General features: G+C 33.5%; 1 protein-coding gene and 1 long non-coding RNA gene across 2 annotated transcripts in view; one reads left to right on the forward strand and one right to left on the reverse strand.

The window, feature by feature from the left end:
* LOC114327164 (serine protease nudel) overlaps positions 1 to 27,667 on the forward strand; it is a 125,552-nt gene that overhangs the window by 59,550 nt on the left and 38,335 nt on the right. The window contains exons 6-9 of the mRNA XM_050652185.1: positions 790 to 1,088; positions 11,103 to 11,378; positions 17,688 to 18,051; positions 26,357 to 26,523. Coding sequence (XP_050508142.1) covers positions 790 to 1,088; positions 11,103 to 11,378; positions 17,688 to 18,051; positions 26,357 to 26,523 — 1,106 coding nt within the window. The remainder of the gene's footprint in view (positions 1 to 789; positions 1,089 to 11,102; positions 11,379 to 17,687; positions 18,052 to 26,356; positions 26,524 to 27,667) is intronic.
* LOC126885306 (uncharacterized) lies at positions 4,239 to 5,788 on the reverse strand. Its single transcript, XR_007698378.1, has 2 exons — positions 5,562 to 5,788; positions 4,239 to 5,135 (listed from the first exon to the last, which is right to left on the reverse strand). It is a non-coding gene; the product is annotated as an uncharacterized LOC126885306 (long non-coding RNA).

Raw genomic sequence — 27,667 nt, forward strand, 5'->3', positions numbered from 1 at the left:
TTTTTAAACATATTAACGTATCATGTTTTTTATTCAACTTTTCTAATTCCTTGCATTTATCCTCCATCCATTTTTCTTTAGCTACCTTTATTTTTTGTTTAATTAGTTTCTGTTTTTCTTTGTATTCTGTTTTGTTATCTTTCAGTTTTCTTCTCTGCTCCATCAATTCCAGGATTTCATCAGTCATCCATTGTTGTTTTTTGTGCCTCTGCATCGTTGTTGTATATTTTTCCATTACTTTCCAGGTAAGATCTCTAAACGTGTTCCATATTTCTGTATTGTTTTCATTTGTTGAATTATTTAGCTGATTATTCAGGTCATTTTCTATTAGTGTTTTGTTGGATGCTGATATATGTAATTTTGGTGTTTTGGGGCTTTCTTCGACTTTTTTGAGCTTCACTTGGATGTCAGCTATTAGAGGGTTATGGTCTGAACCGATATCTGCACCAGGATATGTCGTTGATCTCTTGACACCATTCTTAAATCTCTTGTTTACTAGAATATAATCTATCTGATTTCTAATTATATGAAGTAAGTTATCTCCTGGTCCCTTCCATGTATATAATCTTGGTTTGTGTAATTTGAATCATGTATTTGCGATTATCATGTCATGTTCTTGACAGAACTGGTATAATCTATCGCCTCTTTCATTGCTCTCCCCTAGTCCATATTCACCTATCAGGTCAGATCTTCGTCCTTGACCAATTTTCGCGTTGTTGATACCATATGTTAACCAATTTGTAGTATAATTTTGTATGCCCTTTCTTGTCAACTTTTTTATTTCTTCAGATATTGGCAATTCTACTTTGAAATCCAAGCAGGAACGCTACGACGATTCTCATTTGCTCCAATGGAACAGCACAGATGGGCGGCCATTGTTATCAGTAACGAAAAGTACGACAGGGGAACCCTCAAAAACGACATAGCTCTCATGAAAATGTCAGCACCAGTAAGATTTAACAGATATGTTCGACCATTGTGTTTGCCATCAGAGTTAACGGCCGGACGAGATTTTACTTCTGGGCCAGCTCCTGGTACTATTTGCACTACAGTAGGATGGGGTGCTACAATTGAACACGGAGCTGATCGTAAGTATTAAATTAATTATATAGCAAGTATATTTACTGGTGGTGTTTTCTAAAATAGGCAAAACACATAAAATAAGAAGAAAAAAAAACGTAAATTACAAATATAAGATTGATCATTATTTGTCTGGGTTCCATATTTTCAGGCCTTCTAAGAGATTTACATTTAAGTCACTTCCAGTCATTTAAGTTTACTGCCGCGGAATAAAGATTAGGTTAGGACATAAGTATACTAGCTCTGCTTCAGCAGGATCTGGACCTTATTACCCTCACAGGAGTTATGATATTTAGGACTTATATTGTGGTAGGAATGTTCCTTTCTCCTGGAGAATTAGGGCCGTATTGATTCCTAACCGGGTAAAACTGATTTTACCCTTGCTAAATCATTCCTGCCAATCAGTCTCTCATCCTCCCCAGGCTAAGAAGTCTTGTGAGACGGCCCTACATCACCCTGTCTACAGAATGGAGCGGGTGCTAAATCGAATGCAATACAGCCTTGGTATCTTTATGGATATTTGGGGCGCCTTTAACTACGCTATTGTTTATTCCATATGTGATGCTGCGGAAAGGGAGATGGTTGCCTACAGCTTGGTCAGGTGGATCAAGGCTCTACTTTCTCAGAGAGAGAGAGAGAGAGAGAGAGAGAGAGAGAGAGATAGCTGCGTACCAGCAGGGTTGTCGCGTTCGGGTGTCGGTGACTTGTGATTGCTCTCAGGGCGGAGTTTTGTCCTTTCTTCCCTGCAGTGAGGTATCTGGTGGTCGAAGGTTTTCTTCAGCGACTGTCCGAACAAGATATATATGCACAATTCTACGCTAATGTCGTAGTTGTACTGGTTGAAGGGCTCTTACCGGGAACGGTGCACAAGGTTGCGCAGGTGAGAAGATCTGATCTAATCGCTGAGAAGACCTATATGATTTCGTTTACTCGAAGAAGAGCCATTGGATCTACCAGAGGACTCTATGGTCAAGCTTTATCGATTTCCAAGTCAGTGAAGTACCAAGGAGTGATCCTGGATTCTAAACTGTCATGGAAGTAACATCTGGACGCCAAAACAAAGAGGACCGCTGCAGGTTTCTAAACCTAAAGAAGAGCTTACTGCAGTGCAGAACTGTATTTGGTGATTACAAAGGTACAATTTTAATTATAAATTGACTACCTGAAAAAAGATACAGATATTAATAGCGTATATTATATATTAAACTTAAGAAGTAGAGATAGCCATAAATTCACTCAAAAATAGAAAGTCGCCAGGACCAGACGGAATAACCAACGAGCTTCTAAAATACGGAGGAGAAAGTATAACCCTAGAGATGACAAAACTTATACAAAAACGAATATTGCACTGCAAGATACCAGACGCATGGAGAAACAGCATAATGATACCAATGTTCAAGAAAGGAGACAAAGAAGACCCCAACAATTATAGAGGTGTAAATTTACTGAACACCACACTTAAGCTAACCACAAAAGTCCTGACCAACAAAATCAATAAATTAACAACTTTATCAGATGAACAACAAGGATTCATATCTGGAAAAAATTGCCTAGACGCCGTATTTGTACTGAGACAAATCACAGAAAAGGCCGTTGAGTATAAAAAAACAGCATATATATGTTTTATAGACCTGACAAAGTCTTTCGATCGCATCTAACTCGAAGACGTCCTACATTTACTGTATAGAAGAAACATACCAATCAATATTATACAAACCATCGAAAACATCTACTTTCATAATCGAATACAGGCAAAGATAAATGGAAAGCTAACGCAGTTTATACCAGTACAAAGCTTAATCAGACAAGGTGACTCGTTAAGCCCACTGCTCTTTAATATAATAATGGACGAAATAATAGAAGCAGTACGTAAATGTCATGGTTACAGAATGGAGAACAAAGAAATCTAAATATTATGTTATGCAGACGACGCCGCATTAATCGCCGAGACAGAAGACGATCTCCAAAGATTAACACACATCTTCAATACAACAGCCAAGAAATACAATATGATAATATCAGCAGAAAAAACCAAATGTATGACAACATCTAAATACCCACAACGATGTAAAATCGAAATTGATGGGAAAATAATAAAGCAGGAAGCAAGGTTTAGATATCTGGGAATAGATATAACCAGTTACGGAGATGTTGAAAAGGAAGTACGACAAAAAAGCTTAAAAGCAAATAAAGCAGCGTGATCTCTTAATGACACAATCTGGAAGAACAAATACCTAACACAAGACACAAAAGCAAGAATCTATAAAGCAGCAATTAGACCTATACTGACATACACGGCGGAGATAAGACCTGACACATCTAAATAGAGACGACTACTAGAAACAACAGAGATGACAATACTCCGACGAATATCAGGGAAAAGTCTGTTGGATAGAGAGAGAAGCGAAAACATAAGAAGATCATGCAATGTAGAAGACATAAATGGATGGGTGACAAAACGGAAACAGGAGTGGAACGAACACATTAGTAGAATGGCAGACGATAAGATAGTACGAATAGCACGAGATAATTCACCAAGTGGACGAAGAAGTATTGGCAGACCAAGAAAAAAATGGTGCGATAACTTAAACAATGTATGAGGCTAATATTGAAGAAGAAACAGGCTTTAAAGCCTACATACAAGAAGGAAGAAGAATAAGAAGAAACTTAAGAAGGAACTTGTAACCCAATACTCTGGGTATTGGGATTTGGAAGAAAAAGAACTGATGAAAGAGGGGGAAAACAGAAGAGAAAAGATTTCAGATAAAATGAAGAACGGCTTAGCTCAGAGGAACCACTTCAAACTGACGGAGAGACACAAACTCTCAAGTGGGGATTCGGGCTAGCTTTATTACACAGAATACTGGCTTTGAAATATGGAAACAAAGAAGGGATAAAATGAGACATATTTAATAAAAAAAAATAATAGAAGGCAACTAGATAAAACCACTGGAGATAGATCAATATAAAAGGACGATAAAGGGAGAAGAAGAATGGGCGCCAACTCAACAATGGTTGAGATTTTTTTTTTGAAGTAATGAACAATAAGAAATAAGCTAAATAAATGACACTTAATACAAGTTCCTGAAAAAAAATTCAATAATTACCTTGTGCTGCTATAGTTACTGTTAGTAGGAACTGAAATAAAAGCAAAAAAATAGTAACAACAAATATATTCTTATTTATTTCAACAACATATATTATATATCAATACTTGACATATCTATATAAAACTGATTAACAGTAACAGTGGGTGGTGTTAAAGTAGAATACGACCTGACAGCCACTAACAAATAAAATATCACTGCTACTGCGCAAAGCCAAAAGGTACTAGGGAAAACAAAATCAAAGTCCGTGAGAAAGCTAGAGGGTCTTAACACTAAGGTTAGTTATGTAATCTAATAATCAATAGGACTGACAGGTGTCCAAACTACCTAAATGCCAGATCTGTGTGTAAATACTATGTTTACGCACAGACACTGGGAGATATATAAAGCTATCAAGAAAAAATGAGTATGGTCAGATGCTCTTTATACAAATATTATTTGAAAATTTATAACACAAAACTTTTCCACTTTATTTAAAACCTCTACAAATAATGACCCCTTCCCTTAACAAAATTTTAGATTAATTTACTTTATTATTATTATTATTTAGCATTACCTGGTTTGTTCAGTTTAAAATATCAGTTTGTTAATCAAAACTCCCTTATTTACTACAAAAACTATATGTAGTATAGGTACTTAAATATGCATATAAAAGCTTACATTGGTTCTAAATACAAGAGAGCAAGAATCAATATATTTAGATAGATAAAAACTTAACTTATCCAACAGAAGTTTCCACAAAAAAAGGTCCTATAAGGGTGTTCCTTCAAGGCGCTACCAAAATCCAACGAATTTGGAAGTCTGTTGGGAAGAAAGCAAAAACGGCTGCTATGCTGGTGACGGTAAGGTTAGGTAATGGTGCTTGAGTTATCTTATTGTTATCCAAACCATTCCAAAAAAAAACAAAAGGTGACTATAGCTTGTAACAACTATAGAATGTAGACGAACCTAAAATAAACATTTGAGAAATTTAGGCCCTCTCCGTATAATAATTGCAACAGCTAACATCCATCCTCACCGAACTCAAACAAAACATTACTGTCAAAAACATTAGGTAGTAGTGCTAATTAGGTAAAAGTACTAATAAATATTAGAATAAACATTAGGTTATGCCTTGTCAAACTTGTCAATTTAGTCAGTGTCACTTCAAGATATTTTTGCGCTTGCGCGTATATACCGTTTCCCAAAGCTAGAACTTTTTATTGTACTTAGAAAAAAAATGATACAAAAACTACCGGCTATTGAATACAAAAAAGGATAGAAGGACATGAAACTACGATTTTAATATGTTTGGTGACAAACAAAAAAAAATATGATGTACCTATATGTATTCCAAAAGCGATGTTATAAGAATAAATAATTTAATTATATTACCTGGGATATGATACGTAGTGAAACTACCTCCCTCACGGCAAATTCCACGTGGTATATTTTTACATTCTCTCATATCAATCGGCTTCCTAAATACCCTCTAGAGATTTACTGGTAACTTTTCTTGTTTGTTCAATGATGTTTATGTAGAATATTTAACTTCTGTGCCATATTTTTCCCAGATTCGTCCACAATTATCAAAAATCACTACGTATCAATGGCGAGCATTGTTCCCAGATGACTCTTTTGATGATCAGTAGGTGTCGCTTCAAAAGATCAGTAGATTTCAGTAGTGTCAAGTCGACTCAAAAATCTATCAGTTGATACATAGACAACTAAATGTCGCCCCGAAAAATCAGTAGAATTCAGTAGAATTCGGGGGGAAGGCAAACCAGATGCCTCAAAAAATCGGTGGATTCAACCGATTTTTCGTTAAATTTACCAAATCCCTCTATCAAAATACGATGATTTTGAGTATTTAGTAATTTTTAGTATTTCAGTAGGTTTAAGGGTGCCATCAGTAGTAATAGTGCCATCAGTAGTAAATCGGTGGATTCAACCGATTTTTCGTTAAATTTACCAAATCCCTCTATCAAAATACGATGATTTTGAGTATTTTAGTAATTTTTAGTATTTCAGTAGGTTTAAGGGTGCCATCAGTAGTAGTTAGTGTACGTAATCCGGGCCCGAAGAATGAAGATCGATATCAGTAGGTCTACTGATTTTTCAGTAGGTCTGGGAACACTGATGGCGAGCTACCTGACCTACTGTCCGTATCGAAAATCGATCACATCGACAACGTGGGAACGAAAGCCCTCTTCTGGTAACAAGTCGTTCTAATTCGATCATGGGCGTCACGGAGGGGTGTTATTCATCAAATTTTACTTGAATTAATTTAATTAGTAACGTGACTGCTACAAACTCAGTGACACATGGCTCCATATGCAAAAGAAAAAAGTGTTGTTGCTCCAAGATCATGCACCGCAAGGGCGGATCCAGGAAGGGGGCCATGGGGGCCATGGCCCCCTCCGAGAATTTAAAAAATATAAATTTAAATATTTGCAGTTCAAATTCTTTTAGTTTCAAACACATGTATATGTACAAAATAGGAGATAAATATGTTGTCTGGACTAGAATTGAACAAAAGCAGTAACGAAAACTTCAAGAATGACATAGGATGTTTTGCAAATCAAAATGTTAATAATTTTACAAAGTGCCAATTTTTAGAACGACCTTGGTAGCCATCAAAATCGTATCAATTTCCATATTCTGTATACACAGAAAAGAAATGAAGCGTTACTTGGGTCACCAGCACTTAGAACAAAGGAGTTTATTGGTACTTTTGGCACAGTCAAAAGATTTTGTTTATCCAGATTGCGTTTTATTTTTCTAACGAAAAACATGGTCACAATAAAGGGATGACAGCTCAAAGTCTTGTCACGAAACCTTTAACATGTTTAGCCAAACTCATCGTCAAAGACGGAGCCATACAAACCCATGAAAAAACGTGATACTAGAAGGAGTGCGTTCAGGTTGAACCTGCAAAAGTCAGTCATTAACCAGATATACTCTCAGAGGTCTAAATCACCATCATCACGTAGAGCTACAACCCTGGGTGGGTCCTGGCTGACTGTACAACTTTCTTCCAATTTGTTCGGTCTTCCATCAACCTAGGGTCAAATGGGATGTTCATTTTTCGGAGATCTGCTTGGATGTTATTTCTCCATCGCATTCTGGGACGTCCAAGTGGTCCTTTGTCTGTAGGAATCTCCTCCCATACCAGTCTTACAAGTCTCTCGTTATGAAGTCTGTGCACGTGGCCTGCCCATCTTAGTCGCTGTGATTTAATTTCTCGGTGGCATTGTAAAGTGCTTTTAATTCGATGTTGGTTCTGATCCTATACTGGTTTGTGTTAATGTCGTGGTGAGGTACGAAAATTTTTCTAAGTATTTTTCGTTCAGAGGTCTAAATAGGCACAAGAAAATAGAGAAAGACTACTAGACCAGGGCGCATCTGTAAAAATTAAATTTCCTATAATATAGGATTCGTTAAAAATTTTAAAAATTGTCACCCTTGTTGCAAAATAGCAATAATTGCGAAAAAGCGATAAAAAAACAAGTATTCGCATTTTACATTTTTCAACCATTTATGCTTCACTTAGGACCTTCATATTTTACCCAGAAAAACCTTATGATATAAGAAAACAATACGGTGAATTTCATTAAGATCGATTTAACAGATTTTGCAAAATAAATTTTGCAATCCAGGGCTGAAAATAAAGCACTCAGCAAGTTTAATTTTTTTTACATATACAAGAATACTGTTCCTTTCATTTGCAATTTGCAAAATTAAAATCGGTTAACCACAACGGCAGTAAATAATAATATATTAGATAAAAATTGCAAGAAATTTTGGTGGAAATCAACTTGTGTGAATCGAACACCTCTGTCCTGCGCGTGGCACCAAAAATTAATGTTTATTTAAAAAAATTCCTGACGCGGTGGTAGTTAATGGATTTTAATTTTAAAAAATGCAAATGAAAGGTGCAGTATTCTTTCATACGCAAAAAAATTTCAACTTGCTATCTGCTTTATTTTCACTCCTGCAACATTTTGAAAAAATAAGTTTTTTTGCGAAAGCTAGATTGCAAAATTTATTTTGCAAAATTTATTAATCCGATCTTAATAAAATTTACTGTCTTGTTTTATTATATCATTAAGTTTTTCTTAGTAAAATATGAAGGTCCTAAGTTTAGCATAAATGGTTTAAAAACGTAAAATGCAAATACTTGTTTTTTATTGTTTTTTTGCAATTATTGCTATTTTGCAACAAGAGTGACAATTTTTAAAATTTTTAACTCATCCTATATTGTAGAAAATTTAATTACGCAACTTTTATGTGTATACAATTTCCTCGGAAGTGAATTCTTTGAAAGTTATAATCAAAAAACGAAGAAAAAACTCGAATTTTTCCTTCATTTTTTGACATTTTGAATATTTAAACAATGTTTGGGAGGATAACTCGATTATTATTATAGGAGTGAATTCCAAGAAATTTCTGCAAAAAATATAAGTCACCTCTTAACGTCCATCTCAAAACAGATGCGCCCTGGACTATACGACTAATAGTAGAGTCTATAGTGTTCTTAAGTCGACAAAATACTCCTCTAAGAGGCTATCGTGATGATAGCCTTCTTCTTCTGGACGAAGATGCTAGACCTAACAATGAGGGGAATTGTTAAGGTTTAAAATCGCATCAGGAGATAAGGCTCAAACGACACCTATCCACCGCACCTTCCCGTGCAGAATACATTAGTAGCACCAGTCAAAATCAATAACATATAACATGTTGTGGTGAAGAAATAATTGAAGAAATAATGAATCAGGTTCAAAGTGCAAATTATTACTCTGTCATGTTTGACGAAATGACCGACGGATCCCACGTGGAACAGCTTTCTCTAAATGTGAGATACATACACAATAACAACATTCGTGAAGACTTTGTCAAGTTCATTGACGCTTATGAGAACATAAAAATAATTAGTGAAAATCAGAAAGAGGGGAAGAACTATAAGTTTGGAATGTCTTTATGGCACTCAAAAGTCTGTGAAAAGTGCCTTAAAACTCACTATTATAACCCTCATCTTTAAAAATTTTCCCCAGACCCTCCGGTACCCCTCTCAAAAAAAGTTCATGGCCCCTCCCGAAAATCTGTCCTGGATCCGCCCTTGATGCACCGACTCACAACAGCGTTATGACAGTGACAAAAATTCATAAGTTGGGCTTGGAATTACTTTCTTATTCGGCTTGTTTTCTTGATTTACCCCCTACGAGTATTATGTGTTCCCAAGTCTTAGAGATGGTTCGTAAATAAAAAAATCAGCTCGAACAAAGATATCATTGACGACACAAATAATTATTTTGCATTGCTACCAGAATCGTATTATTCTGACGGCATAGAGAAGTTTGGAAAATGCTGGAATTGTTGTATCGAACTAAAAAAAGAACCATATCGAATAAAAAAGACCTTTCTGGAAAAATATGTTTTTCATATCAAAGGAAGTTACTTAGTATCAAACCATCTAATAAATGGTTTATAATAACTCTCAACAAAATGCCTACCAGTCCTTATAAATATGCAAAATAATTTATACAGGGGGTCCCGAAAAGATTGATCATAAATTATACCACAGATTCTGGGATCAAAAATAGGTTGATTGAACTTCACTTACTTATATACAATAGTGCACACAAAAAAAGTTACAGCCCTTTGAAATTACAAAATCAAAATCGAATTTTTTTCATGTATCGAAAACACTTAAAAATTTTTTATTGAAAATGGACATGTGGCATTCTTATTGCAGCAACATCTTAAAAAAATAAAGTGATATTTGTGCACCCCATAAAAATTTTATGGGGGTTTGGTTCCTTTAAACCCTCCAAACTTTTGTGTACGTTCCAATTAAATTATTATTGCAGCACCATTAGTTAAACAAAATGTTTTTAAAACTTTTTGCCTCTTAGTACTTTTTCGATAAGCCAGTGTTTATCGAGATATTTTGAATATTTGTCGAATCCACCACATATTTGTATATGGTTAAGTACGATTCTAGAGCGGAATGGGACGTTTCATCGCCGCCGTTTCGATGCCGCCGGTTCATCGCCAGTCCATTTCATCGCCCCGTTTCATCGCCGGCCGTTTCATCGCCAGTTAGTCAGTTGATTTTGTATTATGGGAGATGACATGACACGATGTTAAATTCAGTTCAAAACTTATGACAAATAAAAAGATAAAAAATATATTTACTGTTCTATTTCTACTTCCCCTAAATTTGATACTAAATAGTATTGAATTTGAAGTGTTAAATTATATTTTATATTATAAAAGTTTAAAAGTCTATTAAAGGATTAAGTATGGCAACGGGAATTGTCATATCTCGCATTTCCTAGAAATCCTAAATAATACTAAAAATAAATAATAAATGTAACTGTGAAAAATTGGTCGAAAATTCGGAAACATATCAGTTAGCGATTAACTGACTGGCAATGAACCGGCCGGCGATGAATCGCTCGGCGATGAATCGGCCGGCGATGAATCGGCCGGCGATGAATCGGCCGGCGATGAACTGGCGGCATCGAAACGGCGGCGATGAACTGGCGGCGATGAAACGTCCTAGACCCTTCTAGAGACCTGTTAATAATCTGAAAATTTATTTATAATATTTTAGATATATTTTGAAAAAGAAGCCGCATCTCGATGAAAGGTGACTTGTCAAAAAAAGACTAAGAGGCAAAACAGTTTTAGAAACACTGTGTTTAACTAATGGTACCACAATAATAGTTTGATAGTACGTTTGAAACGTACACAAACATTTGGGGGTGGGGATCACATCAGAATGTGTGGTATAATTTATGACCAATCTTTTCGGGACACCCTGTATATTGTTCTATATTTTGCATTTTAAAAAACGGAAAACTCTAGAATTACATATAAAAAATATAAAAAAGTATATGAATTGTTTTTTAACAAGACGTGCTTTTTCAGCTGACCATGTTCGAGAAGTGCAAGTCCCGATTCTGGATATTTGTAAACATCTGGACGATCGTGGAGGCGACGAAATATGCGCCGGATTATCAGAAGGTGGCAAAGACGCTTGCCAGGGCGATAGCGGTGGTCCGTTGATGTGTAGAAATCCCAATAATCCCAACCAGTGGTATTTGGCCGGGATTGTTAGCCATGGAGAAGGATGCGCCCGGCCGGACGAACCGGGAGTTTACACGAAAGTTGGAAAGTATGTCGGATGGATTGCGGAAAATATGGGTAAGTTCATGTTCCAAGATATACAGTATGTCCCTGTAAGTTGTATCCATATGGAAAACTTTTTTATTATTAATTTTACGAAAAAAAGTTATTCTTCATAAAAAGCTCTGCATGGTCCAAAACCTAATAAAAATTTTTTGAATATTATACGAGGTATGTCAAAAAGTTTGAATTTTACTCAAGAGTAAAGTAGCTTTATTTTTCACAACATTGAAAATTGCTATTATGAAAAGTTGTTTGGAATTAAAAACTATATTCTAGTATGCAATTACATCGTTCTAATTGAACATTTTTTTTGATAAATTTAGGATAACTAACATTATTTTCAGTTATTTCAATTCGGATAACTCTTTTATTATTAATTTTACGAAAAAATTGATTCTTATTAAAAAGTTCTGCATGGTCTAAAACCTAAAATACAACCATCTTATGTCAAATTTTATACGAGGTATGTCAAAAAATATGAATTTCGCTCAAGAGTAAAAAAATTTTAAGTAAGAAATTTTAGGGCGCGTGAGTTATTTAGACCTATTTTTGTTAACATTATCAATAAAGTTGGGTGCGCAAGTATTTTTCTAACTTGACAGTCCGAAATAACCAAGTACTTTTTATTATTAATACGTATCTACCTATCAAAACACATGTAAAACTTTGTTGGCCTATATTACGTTTATTTTTCACAATATCGAAAATTGTTATTATAAAAAGTTATTTAGAATTAAAAACTATGTTTCAGTATGTAATTACATCCTTCTAATTGAAATATTCTGAACTATAAAGGTACTTTATTTTCATCTAAATTTATCTTTTTTGACATACCTCTTATAAAATTGATAAAATTTGATATAAGATGGTTGTATTTTAGGTTTTAGACCATCCAGAACTTTCCATTAAAAATCACTTTTTTTCACGAAATTAATAATAAGAGAGTTATCAGAATTGAAATAACTGAAAATAATGTAATTTATCCATAATTTTCAAAAACAATTTTTTTTTTTCAATCAGTAGGATGTAATTGCATATTAGAATTTAGAATATAGTTTTTAATTCCAAACAACTTTTCATAATAGCAATTTTCAATATTGTGAAAAATAAAGCTACTTTAATCTTGAGTGAAATTCAAACTTTTTGACATACCTCGTATAACATTCATAAAATTTGTTATCTGATGGTTGAATCTTGGGTTTTGGACCCTGCAGAACTTTTTATAAAGAATAACTTTTTTTCGTAAAATGAATAATAAAAAAGTTTTCCATATGGATACAACTTACAGGGACATACTGTATGTAGTTTAAGTAAGTTATTTTATCATATGCCATGGAAGTAGCTAGAAAGATACAATAGTACATAGTTATATTGCTGTTTTTAATTATTTTCTTTTTATGCCTAATTTATGGGTAACGGAGTCATGACCTAATTCCCCCTTCCCCCCTCTAACAATAGGAATTCAATAATCCTAAAAAAAAAGAAAAGCCGAGAGCTGTTCTAAAACTTGCAAGAAGCCAGATGGATGCTGCAGTGAAAACAAGAGGAAATTCTAAAAGTTGCAATTCACAACCCCGTCTACAGCTTGGTAAATTCTAACGGAAAGTGGACCTAGTTACTCTATAGGAGTAATACTAATAGAAAACAAAAATGTATACCATTTTTATTCAGTTGCAATGCGAAGGCAAAACTGTCTTATTTTTCACTTAGTACATCAGAGAGGCGTTGGTTTGCTGTTTTCTGCCCCAAGTGACGAACCTCCGAGAGTTAGTCCTCGCGCTGCAACTGACTTTATGGAGTAGGTGCCTAGCGACATCTACTAAATGAAAGTCAAAGTTGTTCAACCTAATAAAAATATTTTTAAAAATATTTTTAAAAGATATTTAATTAAAAAACTTATTGGACCATTTTCCTGGTGACACCTCAATGGCTTATAAAAATTGCAAGCCAGATGGATGCTACCGTAAAGACAAGAAGGAATTCTAAAAGTTGCAATTCACTGGCTTCCAATTTTTAGAAGCCACGGAGGTGTCACCACTAGTCACCAGGGAAATGGTCCAATAAGTTTTTCAATTAAATATATTTTAAAAATATTTTTAAATATTTTTATTATGTTAAAAAACTTTGACTTTCATTTAGCAGATGTCGCTAGGCACCTATTTCATAACGTCAGTTGCAGTGCGAGGACTAACTCTCGGAGGTTCGTCACTTGGGGCAGAGAACAGCAAACCTACGCCTCTCTGATGATGCCTCAAACAAGAGGCGAAAATCGTAGATTGAGAGTGCTGGTTTGCGCTCTCTGTACTAAGTGAAAAATAAGACAGTTTTGCCTTCGCAATGCAACTTGCAACTGAATAAAAATAGTATACTGTTATGATCTGCTTTCTATTACTTTTATATTAATTATTATTTACTTGATCAATTATTTAATTAACGCAAATCATACATAAAAATTAAGAAAGAATCTCAGGGTGCCTTTTTATAATATAAAAAAATGTCTAAATTATCTTATGTTATAATTATCTTCTCTCGTGGTTTCAGTATCTCTTAGTTGATCCTTACCGGGATAAAATAGGAAAAGGAAATAAATAGAAAAATCATAAATAAAACATACAATTACCTTTATTATCAAAAGCAATGTTCTGTAAATTTATCAATTAAATTCTGTGAGCATAAATGTCCAAAAGAAACCTTTACCATATAAATTAATCTAATTCAAATAAATATTTATCGCTTTGTTCTTGATACCATTAATAAACCCAGCTAAACAAACAAATTTGGCATTCGCAAAATTACTTATACTTCCTATTAAATTTTTGAAATGTTGGAATCTTAAATTCATATGCTTTTACGTAAAAAAATTAACTTCTGATTATAAAAAAAAATCTATCACATAGGTTATTGACTGACCTTTTTGATTCACACACAATTATGTCTCCTCTTGACCCAAACAGCTCCTCCTTGTTGATTATGTTAGGCTACCAATCAAAGCCCTCTCCGTTCTGAGCAAACAATCCAGCAGGATACCAGCAACTATTTCTTCAAAACACAAGCCAGGCTTCCCTTGACCAGGACTCGTTCAATAAACTCCAAATCTCTCTCCTCTCTTTCTCTCAACAATAATCTCCTGAGACCCAAGTATCTTTTTTACTTGGTGTCACAAATAAATTTAATAACGATAATTCTTGTAACTTACTCTCTTGGACTTTACAGAATCAAAGAGGTATTTCTTCTCGATTTGATTAGTCTCTCGTTCCACTTTTCAGCTACTATCACTTATCAAACACAACCACTAGTACTTGCTTCTGAACTACTCACGAAAACTTTTGACTGCTCCTCTCGGCTGCCGATAACACAATAATATCCTGAGACCCAAACTGTCTGAAAATTCAACCTTCTCTCCTTCCCATTCCAAATTGCCAAACCAATCAGAGACATTTCTTCTTCCCTACTCTTTTTTTCATTCGAAAAAACCACTCATACTTTCAAAAATATTCCTACCATCAGAATAATTACTTTCGGGAAATTCTACAAATTTTACTCGGGGTTAAACAAAAAGGTTAAAATTCCAAACTTTCTTTAACTTAATTTTCTAAGAACTAATTACCTATGGCTTCTATGTTTCCCGTAATAAACAATCGGTTTAAAATACTAATCCTAAATAACTTTCACTTCACTTTTATTTACAAAAATGTTTTTAATATTCTTCATGGAAAAATTCATTAAGGAGAAACCACTTTGCGTTGAAATCTAACTTCTAATAAATATTTACAAATCAATATACAGGGTGTATCAAATTTATGTGACCGCGTTATATTGAAAAAATTAAAATTTTTATTCTATCTTTGATTGATAAATTGAAACACAATAATACATTTAAAAAAAATTGGGCCCATCCAAAAAATAATTGAAAACCCACTTATTTTAGGGGTGGTAAGACTAATTCAAGACTTACATCAGAGAGAAGTAATTAAATCACCCTCAAGACCCATGACGTCCCCCCCCCCCCAAAAAAATTTCTGGATCTGCCACTGCACGCTCCTAATCAAATTGTCAAGATTTTTTTGTGGTGGTTGTTCCATTCTTCAAGAACAGCTTGTATTAGCCTTACGGTGTTTTGTGGATTATTCCGGGGTATTCTAATTTTTCTTTTAAGAATATTCGTCAAATGTTCTATAGCATTAAGGTCGGGTGAACAAGCAGGCGACTCCAGTGCAGTGATATTTTTTGCTTCAATGAAGTTGTGGTCAGTATGATGGTATATGGAGGGACATTATTATGCATTAAAAATATTTTTTTCCTATTGCACCTCTCCAGAAAATAACTACGGGTTGTAGGAATAAAATCAACACACCTGCGAGCTATTAAAGTTGGTTGAATGAAAATTCCTCTTCCAGAAGCCTCTCCAAAACACGACATTTCCTCCTTTATATCTGTGAACGCATCCTACTGGGTAATAAAATCTATTGGAACTACCAAAAATTCTTGAAAGAAAAACACATTAGTAAGACAACCAAATTAAAAATTTACAAGACTGCAATCAGACCAGTCATCACCTATGGTGCAGAGACGATGTGTCTAACACAAAAAGATGAAATGAGATTAGAAATCTTAGAGAGAAAGATAATTCGACGAACAATGGGACCGGTGAGGATAAGTGTAGGCGAATTTAGAAGAATAACAAATGAAGAAATTAAAGAAGTCATCCAGGGTGAAGACATAATCAAGTTCGTGAAGACGCAGAGGCTCAGGTGGCTGGGACACACAGAAAGAGCTAACCCAGACTCTACGCTAAAGCGAATAACTGGCTGGAGACCAACAACAGGGAGACCAAAGGGAAGACCCAAAACAAGATGGAGAGATCAAATCTTAGGAGACATAAAGAAGCTTAGAATCTACAATTGGAAGGAGCGTTGTAAGGACCGAAAAGAATGGAGGAAAGTTGTAGACAAAGCCAAGTCACACACGCTGCTATAATAATAAAAGACAACAGCGGACTGATTCTCCGCAACAAATGAACCAGAGAGCCCAAAAGGGCGGCAAACACTCCGCCAGGAGTGAATAAGCCATGATGATGATGATATCTGTGAACAGATTTGGCAGTTTCCGTTGTTACTTGTCTTCCTCGCCTTCTAAGTGAACGAATTCGTCGGTTATCTGATTTTACACAAATCCTGGTTTCGTCTGAAAATAGCATATTATGTTAATTCCCAATGTTCCAGTTTTGGTGTTGAAGATACCAATTTAGCCTAACAATCTTTTGCTGCCTGGATTACTCGGGAACCCGTTACTGTCTCTTACTTTATACTTCTTGACACGAACTATTTTTTAACCTATTTTTATAACAAATAAAATGGTATCTTTGGGTGGTGAAATGATTGTGAGAAGCAATAGTTTTAAGTACCTAGGATCGGTATTACAGAGTAATGGAGAAATAGATGGAGATGCATGCAGTAGAATTAAGGCTGGATGGATGAAGTGGAAAGAAGCGAGTGGTGTGTTGTGTGACAGAAAAATTCCAATGAAGCTGAAGTGAAAATTCTATAAAACAGCTATAACACCGGCTATGATGTACGGAACTGAATGTTGGGCAGTGAAAAGAAAGAGGAACAACGAATGCACGTGGCGGAAATAAGAATGCTTAGATAGATGAGTGGAGTGACAAAGAAGGATAAAATTAGAAATGAGTATATTAGGGGACGTCTAGGTGTGGCACCAATTGATGCCAAAATGGGAGAGCATAGGTTAAGATGGTTTGGTCATGTTTAACGTCGAGACGTTAATCACCCAATACGAAGAATAGCTGAAGTGCAAATTCTTGGAAGGAGTAGGAGAGGAAGACCAAAGAAGACCTGGTCGGAGACGATAAGGCAGGACATGTTGGTAAAGGGATTAACATTGATATGACCCAAGATAGAATTGTGTGGAGAAATTCAATTAGGGAAGCCGACCCCGCATAGGGATATGGCAAAGAAAATGATGAATGCGAACTATTTTTTTAACCATTTCAACTGAAACACTAAACACTTACACCTGTAGCTTCCAAAGGCTGCCGTTGAGCTGCAGGTGAAAAATAGTTGGTTCTCTCATAGCTGCTGGACAATGATCGATCATGTCTAGCCATTGCTACTTTTTGGCAACTTTATCTTGTCCTGTATCTAGGTCCTGATACCTAGCATAGGTTTTTGACACAACGCCCTGTGTTACACCGACCACTCCATCTATATCCCTCTGAGATATTCCTTGCTCCACAAGCAATTTTAGTTACTATATTTGACTACAACTTAAATTTTAATTTACTTACACCTAGATTTTATTTTACAGTAGAAGATAAATTTATTCCAAGATTCCCATTACAACATTGTCCTGGTTACACCTGTAGGTCTTCCAATAAATGCTTGCCCAAGAAACACCACTGCGATAAAATTGTGGATTGTCTCTTTGGAGATGATGAGACCGAGTGCGTGGTCTCATTCCACAACTTGTTTAGCAATGCCAGAAACAGTGAGGATAACAGTGTTCATACAATTGAGGAGGAATTATTAGCTGACATCATCCAGGAATCGGACAATTCAACAGAAACAGCAGCAGATATACAAGATAACGGGGGAAGTAATAATACAAATACTAACCATCAAGATCAGAAAAACAATACGATTGTAAATGAAACATATTTTGCATGTGAAAGGTAAAATTTTTTGAATAACCTTCTTCTTCTTCTTCTTCTTCTTCTTCTTCTTCTTCTTCTTCTTAAGTTCTTGTTCATTATAGAGCTTTGGCATTTGTAATACTGAATCCATTTTAAAATTCAAACTGGCTTTAGCTACTTGATTTTTATTATACTTATTAGATTTATTAGTCTTGTTTTACAAGAACTTAAAAAATGCAGCAAATAACTCATTAACGACATTGTTTAGGGATCGCATCCCTTGTTTCAATTAACCATTATATATAGTGCTAAAGACATGTAATAATATAGATACATCCATTTGGACCATAAATTACAATATCTTAGGCGTGTCCACTCGTTTCTATTCTTTGTCTTTTACATTCATTCGTGACCAGACATTCTCTTGATGTCATCAGTCCATCTGGTTTGAGGTATGCCTCTACTTTTCTGTTTGCTCTTGATCGCCAACCAACAATTTGCTTGGTCCAATGGTTGTCTTCGATTCTTTCTATGTGTCCTGCCCAGTTCCATTTTAACATGGTAATCTTTTGAATAACATCTGTTACTTTTGATTAAATACTGTTTATATTCTTCAAAATGCTGCTTATGCTAAGGAACATCCTCAATTTAAATCAGTCTTTAGGTTAAGCTCTGACATAAATATGACTCAACCTATTCTATAGTATTATTGTCCAGAATTATATTCTTAGTTATATCTAGAGAATCGTTTGTTAGATATTTAATTTTTAGCGTTTAGGTCTAATATAATTTCCTACAGTTATTCTCTGACTTTTGCTATTAAACCTACATAATCATCAAATCTCAGATGGCTCAGGTTTTCACCGTCTATCGTCACTCTTTATATGGTTTACCCATTTTAAAGTTCCTAACATATCTTCTTGTCCAGCTTAGATGATATAGAATCTTCTTGTCTATCACCTCTCTCAAGACAAAACGGTACCATGTTACTGACCAGCCCCTCCCACATCAAAAGTTGTGGGTCTAGGACGTTTCATCGCCGCCGTTTCGATGCCGCCAGTTCGATGCCGATGCCGGCCGATTCATCGCCAGTCAATTAATCGCTATCTGATATATTTCCGAATTTTCGACAGTTACAATTATTAGTTATTTTTAGTATTAATTAGGAATTCTAGGAAATGCGAGATATGACGGCGATGAAATGGACTGGCGATGAACCGGCGGCATCGAAACGGCCGGCGATGAACCGGCGGCATCGAAACGTCCCATTCCGAAAGTTGTTGTCAAGTAATAGGCCTGGATCCCGCATACCAAAAAAAAAGTTTATTAATAGCAAGCTGAAAATTTGTTAATAGCTTAACGGTGTCTAGTCGGACAAACTTTGATGTATGGTAACACTGGAATTCGGAAACTTTTAATTGTGGAACGTGATTTTAATTGTTGAACGTATCATCTTGACAAGTATATGATTGTGAAAACTAGCAGTTGTTTTTAAGTTTATTCAATAGCAAACTTTATATTATACAGGGTGAGTCATGAGGAACTGTACATACTTCTACCTCGTATGGAGGCCTCTATGGGGAATAACAAGTGACCATTAAAAAGTGTCTGCTCCCATTGTTTAATAATATACAGGGCGAGTTGTTAATTTTTACAGAAATTTGTATTCGTCATAATTTTTGAACGGTAAGATCTATGTGTCTCTTATTTCGGTCAATCGTTACACTATTACCACCCAATCAACTGATTTATTGAAACTAAACGAAAATCAGGTCTGGCTTTAAAAAATTAGTTCGATTTGGTCTTAAAAAAAATTTCACCCTGTATACGATTTTTGAAAACTCTAATAAGAATTTTAAAAATTAGACAAGTAGGCAATTAAAACGGCATATTTATTTTTTCCCCACACGATTACTTAATTTTTTATAAAAAAATCAAATTTGACTATGAATTAAAAGTTTGGTGAAGTGAACCATAGATTTAAAAAAATTAACTTTTATTACAAAAAGTATTTTTTTAACAAATATTTAATTTATAAGTTACCACCCAATCAACTGATTTATTAAAACTAGAAAAAAATCAGGTCCGACTTTAAAAAATTAGTTCGTTTTGGTCTTAGAACAAATTTCACCCTGTATACGGTTTTTGAAAACTCTAATAAGAATTTTACAAATTACACAAATAGGCAATTAAAATGGCATATTTATTTTTTTCCCCACACAATTACTTAATTTTTTATAAAATATAAAATTTGACTATGAATTAAAAGTTTGGTAAAGTGAACCATAGATTTAAAAAAATTAACTTTTATTACAAAAATTAATTTTTTTGAACAAATTTTTAATTTATGAGTAATAATACTTACCACTGCTCGTGCTATACGCTTTAGATAATACAACCTTTTTAGCCAATTTCCAGAATTTCAAAAAAACAAAAAAAAAATCAAAACAGGTTGTTTTAAATAATACTAAAACATCATCCTGTATAATATTTGTTTGTCAAAAAGGAGATAAACAAATAAATCTAAATTAAACAAAAACAAAAAGAAATATTTTTGCATCACTACCTTCTCATGTATTAATACTATGTATGTGTATAAAAATGATAATTTGACATTTTCGTTGTTTGAGTACATAATTTGACTATTCGTTCCATTGTTATTATTTATTTGTGTTTCTTACACTATTTGTACTTTTTTGCATTATCATATTTTACAAAATATTTTGCCGAATCTACTTGCCAATGTAGCCGCCCGAGGTATGTACTTTATGCACGATGAGACATCAGCACATTTCTCAGTTGCTGTTCAGTTCATGTAACTTATGGAAATAGGTGGATAGGGCGCGGAGGGCCTCATGCATGACCAACTACATCACCTGATTTTAACCCTAAAAGGGTTTTATTATTTACAACGTATAGCACAAGCTTTGGAAGTATTAATACATATGTATAAATTAAATATATGTTCAAAAAAAATAGATTTTGCAAGAAAAGCTATTTTTTAAATCTATGGTTCACTTCACCAAACTTTTAATTCATAGTCAAATTTGATTTTTTTTATTTTTTTATAAAAAATTAAGTAATCGTGTGGGGAAAAAATAAATATGCCATTTTAATTGCCTATTTGTCTAATTTGTAAAATTCTTATTAGAGGTTTCAAAAACCATATACAGGGTGAAATTTTTTCTAAGACCGAAAATATTTTTAATTAAACATACATTGTTTTGTCCAAAAGCATCCTGATTTTTTTTTATTAAAATTGAGGTCAGGAAAAATTTTTTAATTTTTCAAAAAAATTTTAGGTTATGTAGATAATTTTTGGCTAGCTGCGAAATAATTTTTTTTAGTGTATTTTTTTCCACTCTTTTGAATGGCGAAGATAGATTTGCCAGTTTCTCGCCGGAAATTCCTCAAAATTCGAAAAAATCTATTTTTTAGTGTGTCCCCCTCATATTTTCAGCGTTTACTGAGCGATCCTTTGATTTAAAAAATCCGAAAATATTTTGAATTAAACACACATTATTTTTTCCAAAAGCATCCTGATTTTTTAATTTTTTTATATTAAAATTGAGCTCAGGAAAAATTTTTGAATTTTTCAAAAAATTTTTAGGTTATGTAGATAATTTTTGGCTAGCTGCGAAATATTTTTTTAGTGTATTTTTTTCCACTCTTTTGAATGACGAAGATAGACTTGCCAGTTTCTCGCCGGAAATTCCTCAAAATTCGAAAAAACCCATTTTTTAGTGTGTCCCCCTCATATTTTCAGCGTTTACTGAGCGATCCTTTGATTTAAAAAATCCGAAAATATTTTGAATGAAACATACATTGTTTTGTCCAAAAGCATCCTGATTTTTTCATTTTTTTTTGATTAAAATTGAGCTCAGGAAAAATTTTTGAATTTTTCAAAAATTTTTTAGGTTATGTAGATAATTTTTGGCTAGCTGCGAAATAATTTTTTTTAGTGTATTTTTTCCACTCTTTTGAATGGCGAAGATAGATTTGCCAGTTTCTCGCCGGAAATTCCTAAAAATTCGAAAAAACCCATTTTTTAGTGTCCCCCCTCATATTTTTAGCATTTACTGAACGATCCTTTGCTTTAAAAAATCTGAAAAAAAAATTGAACATACATTGTTACGCCCAAAAAATACTGATTTTTTCAGTTTTTTTGGAAAAATTAAGCCCAGGAATATTTTTTGAATTTTTCAAAAAAATTTAGGTTAGTAAAAGTTAGTTAGTAAAAGTTTAGGTATGTAAGTAATTTTTGGCAAACTTCGAAATAATTATAATTTTCGTAAATTTTTTTTTTCATTCTTTTGAATGACGCGGCTAGATTTGCCATTTTCTCTCTGGAACTTCCCTACAATTCTAAAAATTAAAAAAAAAACTGTATTGATGTCTTCCCCTCCTCACATTTTTAGCACATAAACTGCATGTCAATAAATAACTATTTTTGATATTTTGTTTGTTATGTCTATTGATATGATCAGGTTTGCCATTTTCAGACCAAAACCTGCTCAAAATACAACAAACGCTCTTTTTGATATTAATTAAATTAATGCGTGACAATAACGATTTTTGCTCCGCCCTTTATTCGAGTGGTGATTATCATGTACATATTATAATTTATGGATCAAATTAATAAATATATATTTATTTTCATATTGAACCTTTTTTGTTTCAATTTTTTTTAATAATAATGAAATATATAATTACAAAATTACAACCTAGTAAACTATATGCTCTAATTTACATTAAAATATTAGTTTGAGTCTTCGTCACTATGTATCTTCGTTTATCCAGTTCTAATACCAACTGGATCATCCATTACTTTTCTCATAATAGTTGTGTCGGTTTTGGTAATTATTTTTACATTTTTGACGACGTAAATATGTCATCAAAAACCAAAAAACGTTCATCATTGAAAAGCTTTTTTACATAAACTGAAGTGTGGTTGATTATTAAATCATCCATTTAATACATAGCATTCTAGAGAGATATTCCGCAGATATTGGTTATTATTATGTCTATTTAAATTACGAACCAGCCTTACACCTAAAGGTAGAAAGGCTTAGGACTAAGTAAGTAAATTACGAACTGGATCATCAAATAATCGTATTTCATCTGTTTTCCTATTAAAAAATGAAATAAAAGTTTCAGATTTTTGTCATCGGTTATTAACTCGTTTGAAAAAATGATGTTTTACCAAAATATTTTGGTGTAAAAAGTATTAAAAGAGTCACGTATAAATTAGATTATGTGCTTAAAATATGGGAGAACATATCAAAAAAGAACTTTTGTTGTATTTTGAGCATGTTTTGGTTTGAAAACGGCAAACCTGATCATGTCAGACAAACAAAATAGCAAAAATCGTTGTTTATTGATATGCAGTTTATGGGCTCAAAAATGGGGAGGGGAGACACCAAAAAAGTGTTTTTTTATTTTTCGAATTGTGAGGAAGTTGCGGAGAGAAAATCGCAAATCTAACCTCGCCATTCAAAAAAACAAAAAAAAAATTCACGTAAATATAATTATATCGAAATTTTCCAAAAATTACTTATATACCTAACCTAACTTTTTTTTTGAAAATTTCAAAAATTTCCCTTGGCTCAATTTTAATCAAAAAAATCTGAAAAAATCAGGATGCTTTTGGGCAAAACAATGTACGTTCAATTTTATTCGGATTTTTTAAAGCAAAGGATCGCTCAGTAAACGCTAAAAATATGAGGGGGGCACTAAAAAATGAGTTTTTTCGAATTTTGAGGAATTTCCGGCGAGAAAATGGCAAATCTATCTTCGCCGTTCAAAAGAGTGGAAAAAATAGACTAAAAAAATTATTTCGCAGCTAGCCAAAAATTATCTACATAACCTAAAAATTTTTTGAAAAATTTAAAAAGTTTTTCTGGGCTCAATTTTAATCAAAAAAATCTGAAAAAATCAGGATGCTTCTGGGCAAAACAATGTATGTTCAATTCAAAATATTTTCGGATTTTTTAAATCAAGGGATCGCTCAGTAAACGCTAAAAATATGAGGGGGGGACACTAAAAAATGGGTTTTTTCGAATTTTGAGGAAGTTCCGGCGAGAAACTGGCAAATCTATCTTCGCCACTCAAAAGAGTGAAAAAAATACACTAAAAAAAATTATTTCGCAGCTAGCCAAAAATTATCTACATAACCTACAAATTCTTTGAATAATTCAAAAATTTAAATTTTTCCTGAGCTCAATTTTAATCAAAAAATCTGAAAAAGTCAGGAATATTTTGGGCAAAACAATTTATGTTTAATTCAAAATATTTTCGGATTTTTTAAATCAAAAGATCGCTCAGCAAACGCTAAAAATATGAGAGGGGGGCACAAAATGGGTTTTTTCGAATTTCGAGGAATTTTCGGCGAGAAAATGGCAAATCTATCTTCGCCATTCAAAAGAGTGGAAAAAATACACTAAAAAAAATATTTCGCAGCTAGCCAAAAATTATCTACATAACCTAAAAATTTTTTGAATAATTCAAAAATTTTTCCTGAGCTCAATTTTAGTCAAAAAAATCAGGATGCTTTTCGACAAAACAATGTATGTTTAATTCAAAATATTTTCGGATTTTTAAATCAAAGGATCGCTCAGTAAACGCTAAAAATATGAGGGGGGGGGGACACAAAATGGGTTTTTTCGAATTTCGAGGAATTTCCGGCGAGAAAATGGCAAATCTATCTTCGTCATTCAAAAGAGTGGAAAAAAATACACTAAAAAAATTATTTCGCAGCTAGCCAAAAATTATCTACATAACCTAAAATTTTTTTGAATAATTCAAAAATTTTTCCTGAGCTCAATTTTAGTCAAAAAAATCAGGATGCTTTTGGACAAAACAATGTATGTTTAATTCAAAATATTTTCGGATTTTTTAAATCGAAGGATCGCTCAGTAAACGCTAAAAATATGAGGGAGGGACACAAAATGGGTGTTTTCGAATTTCGAGGAATTTCCGGCGAGAAAATGGCAAATCTATCTTCGCCATTCAAAAGAGTGGAAAAAAATACACTAAAAAAATTATTTCGCAGCTAGCCAAAAATTATCTACATAACCTAAAAAATTTTTGAATAATTCAAAAAAAAAATTCAATTTTTTCCTGAGCTCAATTTTAGTCAAAAAAATCAGGATGCTTTTGGACAAAACAATGTATGTTTAATTCAAAATATTTTCGGATTTTTTAAATCAAAGGATCGCTAAGTAAACGCTAAAAATATGAGTGGGACACACTAAAAAATGGGTTTTTTCGAATTTTGAGGAATTTCCGGCGAGAAAATGGCAAATCTATCTTCGCCGTTCAAAAGGGTGGAAAAATACATTAAAAAAAAATTATTTCGCAGCTAGTCAAAAATTATCTACATTACCTAAAAAATTTTTGAAAAATTCAAAAATTTTTCCTGAGCTCAATTTTGATCCGAAAAATCTGAAAAAAATCAGTATGTTTTTAGTCATAAAAATCTATATTCACAAATATTTTTTCACAGTTTTTAAAGCAAAGGTTCGCTCAAAAAAAAATTTTTTTCGAAAAAACACATTTTTTCCGATAGGGGACACCTGGGGCCACGTAGGGAGCTAAAATTTTGGTTAGGGAGGTTTTTAGGTATGTACTTTCGATTGCCCTATACTTTATTAGAGTTTTTAAAAACCTTATACAGGGTGAAATTTTTTGTAAGACCAAAACGAACTAATTTTTTAAAGCCGGACCTGATTTTTCTCTAGTTTGAAAATAAGAGACACATCGATCTTACCGTTCTTACCCTGTATATGAAAAAATGTTTGTCCGACAGATATAATGCGCAGTTTAATAAGTCCGACACGTAGAACATGTCAAATGACACGATTAATGTTGGTGGTAAATAGCAGTCTGATTTTTGCATGAAAGTTAATGAAACGGTAAAAAATCGATTGGAAGTTCTGTCCGACAAAATACATGGCACGTTTTCGTAGTCTGACATTTGAAACCTGTAACCAGTTCCACAATTAAAATTTACCCCGTTCCAGTGTTCCCGTACATCAAAGTTTGTCCGACTAGACCCCGTTAAGCTATTAACAAATTTTCAGCTTGCTATTAATAAACTTTTTTTGGAACGCAGGATCCAGGCCTATAATTAATTGATTGAACCAGCAATCACTATATTTTCACTATGTCAGGCTGACCTCGTCTAGTTGAACCTGTAGATTGCAGACTAGTTCAGTTGAACGGGGTTTGGAACGTTGAACGGGGTTTAGAAAGTAAGAGTGAGAGTGTAGTGTTTTGAGTCTTGAGAATCTTGAGCTGATATGAATAACTTTTTAATAATTATTTACTATTATAAACGTTTCAGCCTCCTACAACTAATTCCCTTCCAGAAAAAGTGTAACAAAATTGTAGACTGTGAAGATGGAAGTGATGAGTCTCACTGCAAATGTGTTGATTATGTTAGATCACACAATCCAAAAGCCGTTTGTGATGGTATAACTGATTGTCACGACTTATCTGATGAGCAATGTGGTAAGTAGTGTAATCCCTTATAGAGTAGATTACTACGATAAGTGTTGTATATAAATATAGTATATAGACCATTAAAAGCTAAACCAGTAGAATTACGGATAAAGAAGTACTAGAAATAATTAACATACGTCCTCATCTGGTTAATACACTCAAAATTAGAAAGACGTCATATCTAGGACACATAATGTGCCATAGGGAATTTGAGGAGCTCCAGGTAAGATTAGAAGGCAAAATCGAAGGTAAAAGGGGTATAGGAAGAAAATAAATCCTGGCTTTGAAACATCAGAGATTGGACCCACACAACACGGAATGACTTAATTCATCAAGACCAAAACAGAGAGAAATTTACCACTATTTTTGGTGCCGAATTTAGATTTCTCGTCCCAAAAAACCCCCGCTTACCAAATTGCGTGTTATTATAACATGCCTGTTAGGAAATATTTAAGAATAAATAAAATAAAAGTTTAACTTTGACACCCTATATTTCGGTTATAATCAACTTTTGTACTAAGGTAAGTTAGCTTAAATCGACCTATTATAACCTCAGGAATCTGAGGTTAAGCTATGGCTCATTCTTTACCAAACACCCTGTATGTTAGCTCTTCTTCGTCAAATGGTAAATATTGTAGATTCAAAGTCAAACGACGGGGAAAATATGCATTTTTCGAGGATAACTTGTTCAAACTAATTTAAAGTATTTAAAAATATCTATCTCCAGAAATAAAAAAAGTCTATAGCTTAAAAATTAAGTGACTTTTAATGAAAAGAATGTCAGTCCCTATTTTTTTCAGCGAAAAAGTGATCGGAAGCAACCTCCTAATCACCACCCTAATTAAAATTAGTCATTGACCTTATTTGGTCTTCTTTATTTATGTATTATTAATAGGTTCTAGAAGTTTGACCGGCTTGAAATGATTAGTTTTTAAAAAAATTGAGTTAATAGCGAATAATACATTTTTGTAGTTTGGGAAAAATGGCCTTTTCTTCAGAATGGAAAGATAAGCATCAGAGATACGAAAAAATGTTTAAATATGTAATTGTAGCTTATTTAATTCCTAAGAACCTGGTTTCCAAAAAAATTTTCTACAGGGAGAAATAAGTGAGCTATTGCCAATTAAAACTTGTAATAATATGCAAAAACCAT

Source organism: Diabrotica virgifera, chromosome 5 (assembly GCF_917563875.1).
Source record: "Diabrotica virgifera virgifera chromosome 5, PGI_DIABVI_V3a".
Taxonomy (NCBI): domain Eukaryota; kingdom Metazoa; phylum Arthropoda; class Insecta; order Coleoptera; family Chrysomelidae; genus Diabrotica; species Diabrotica virgifera.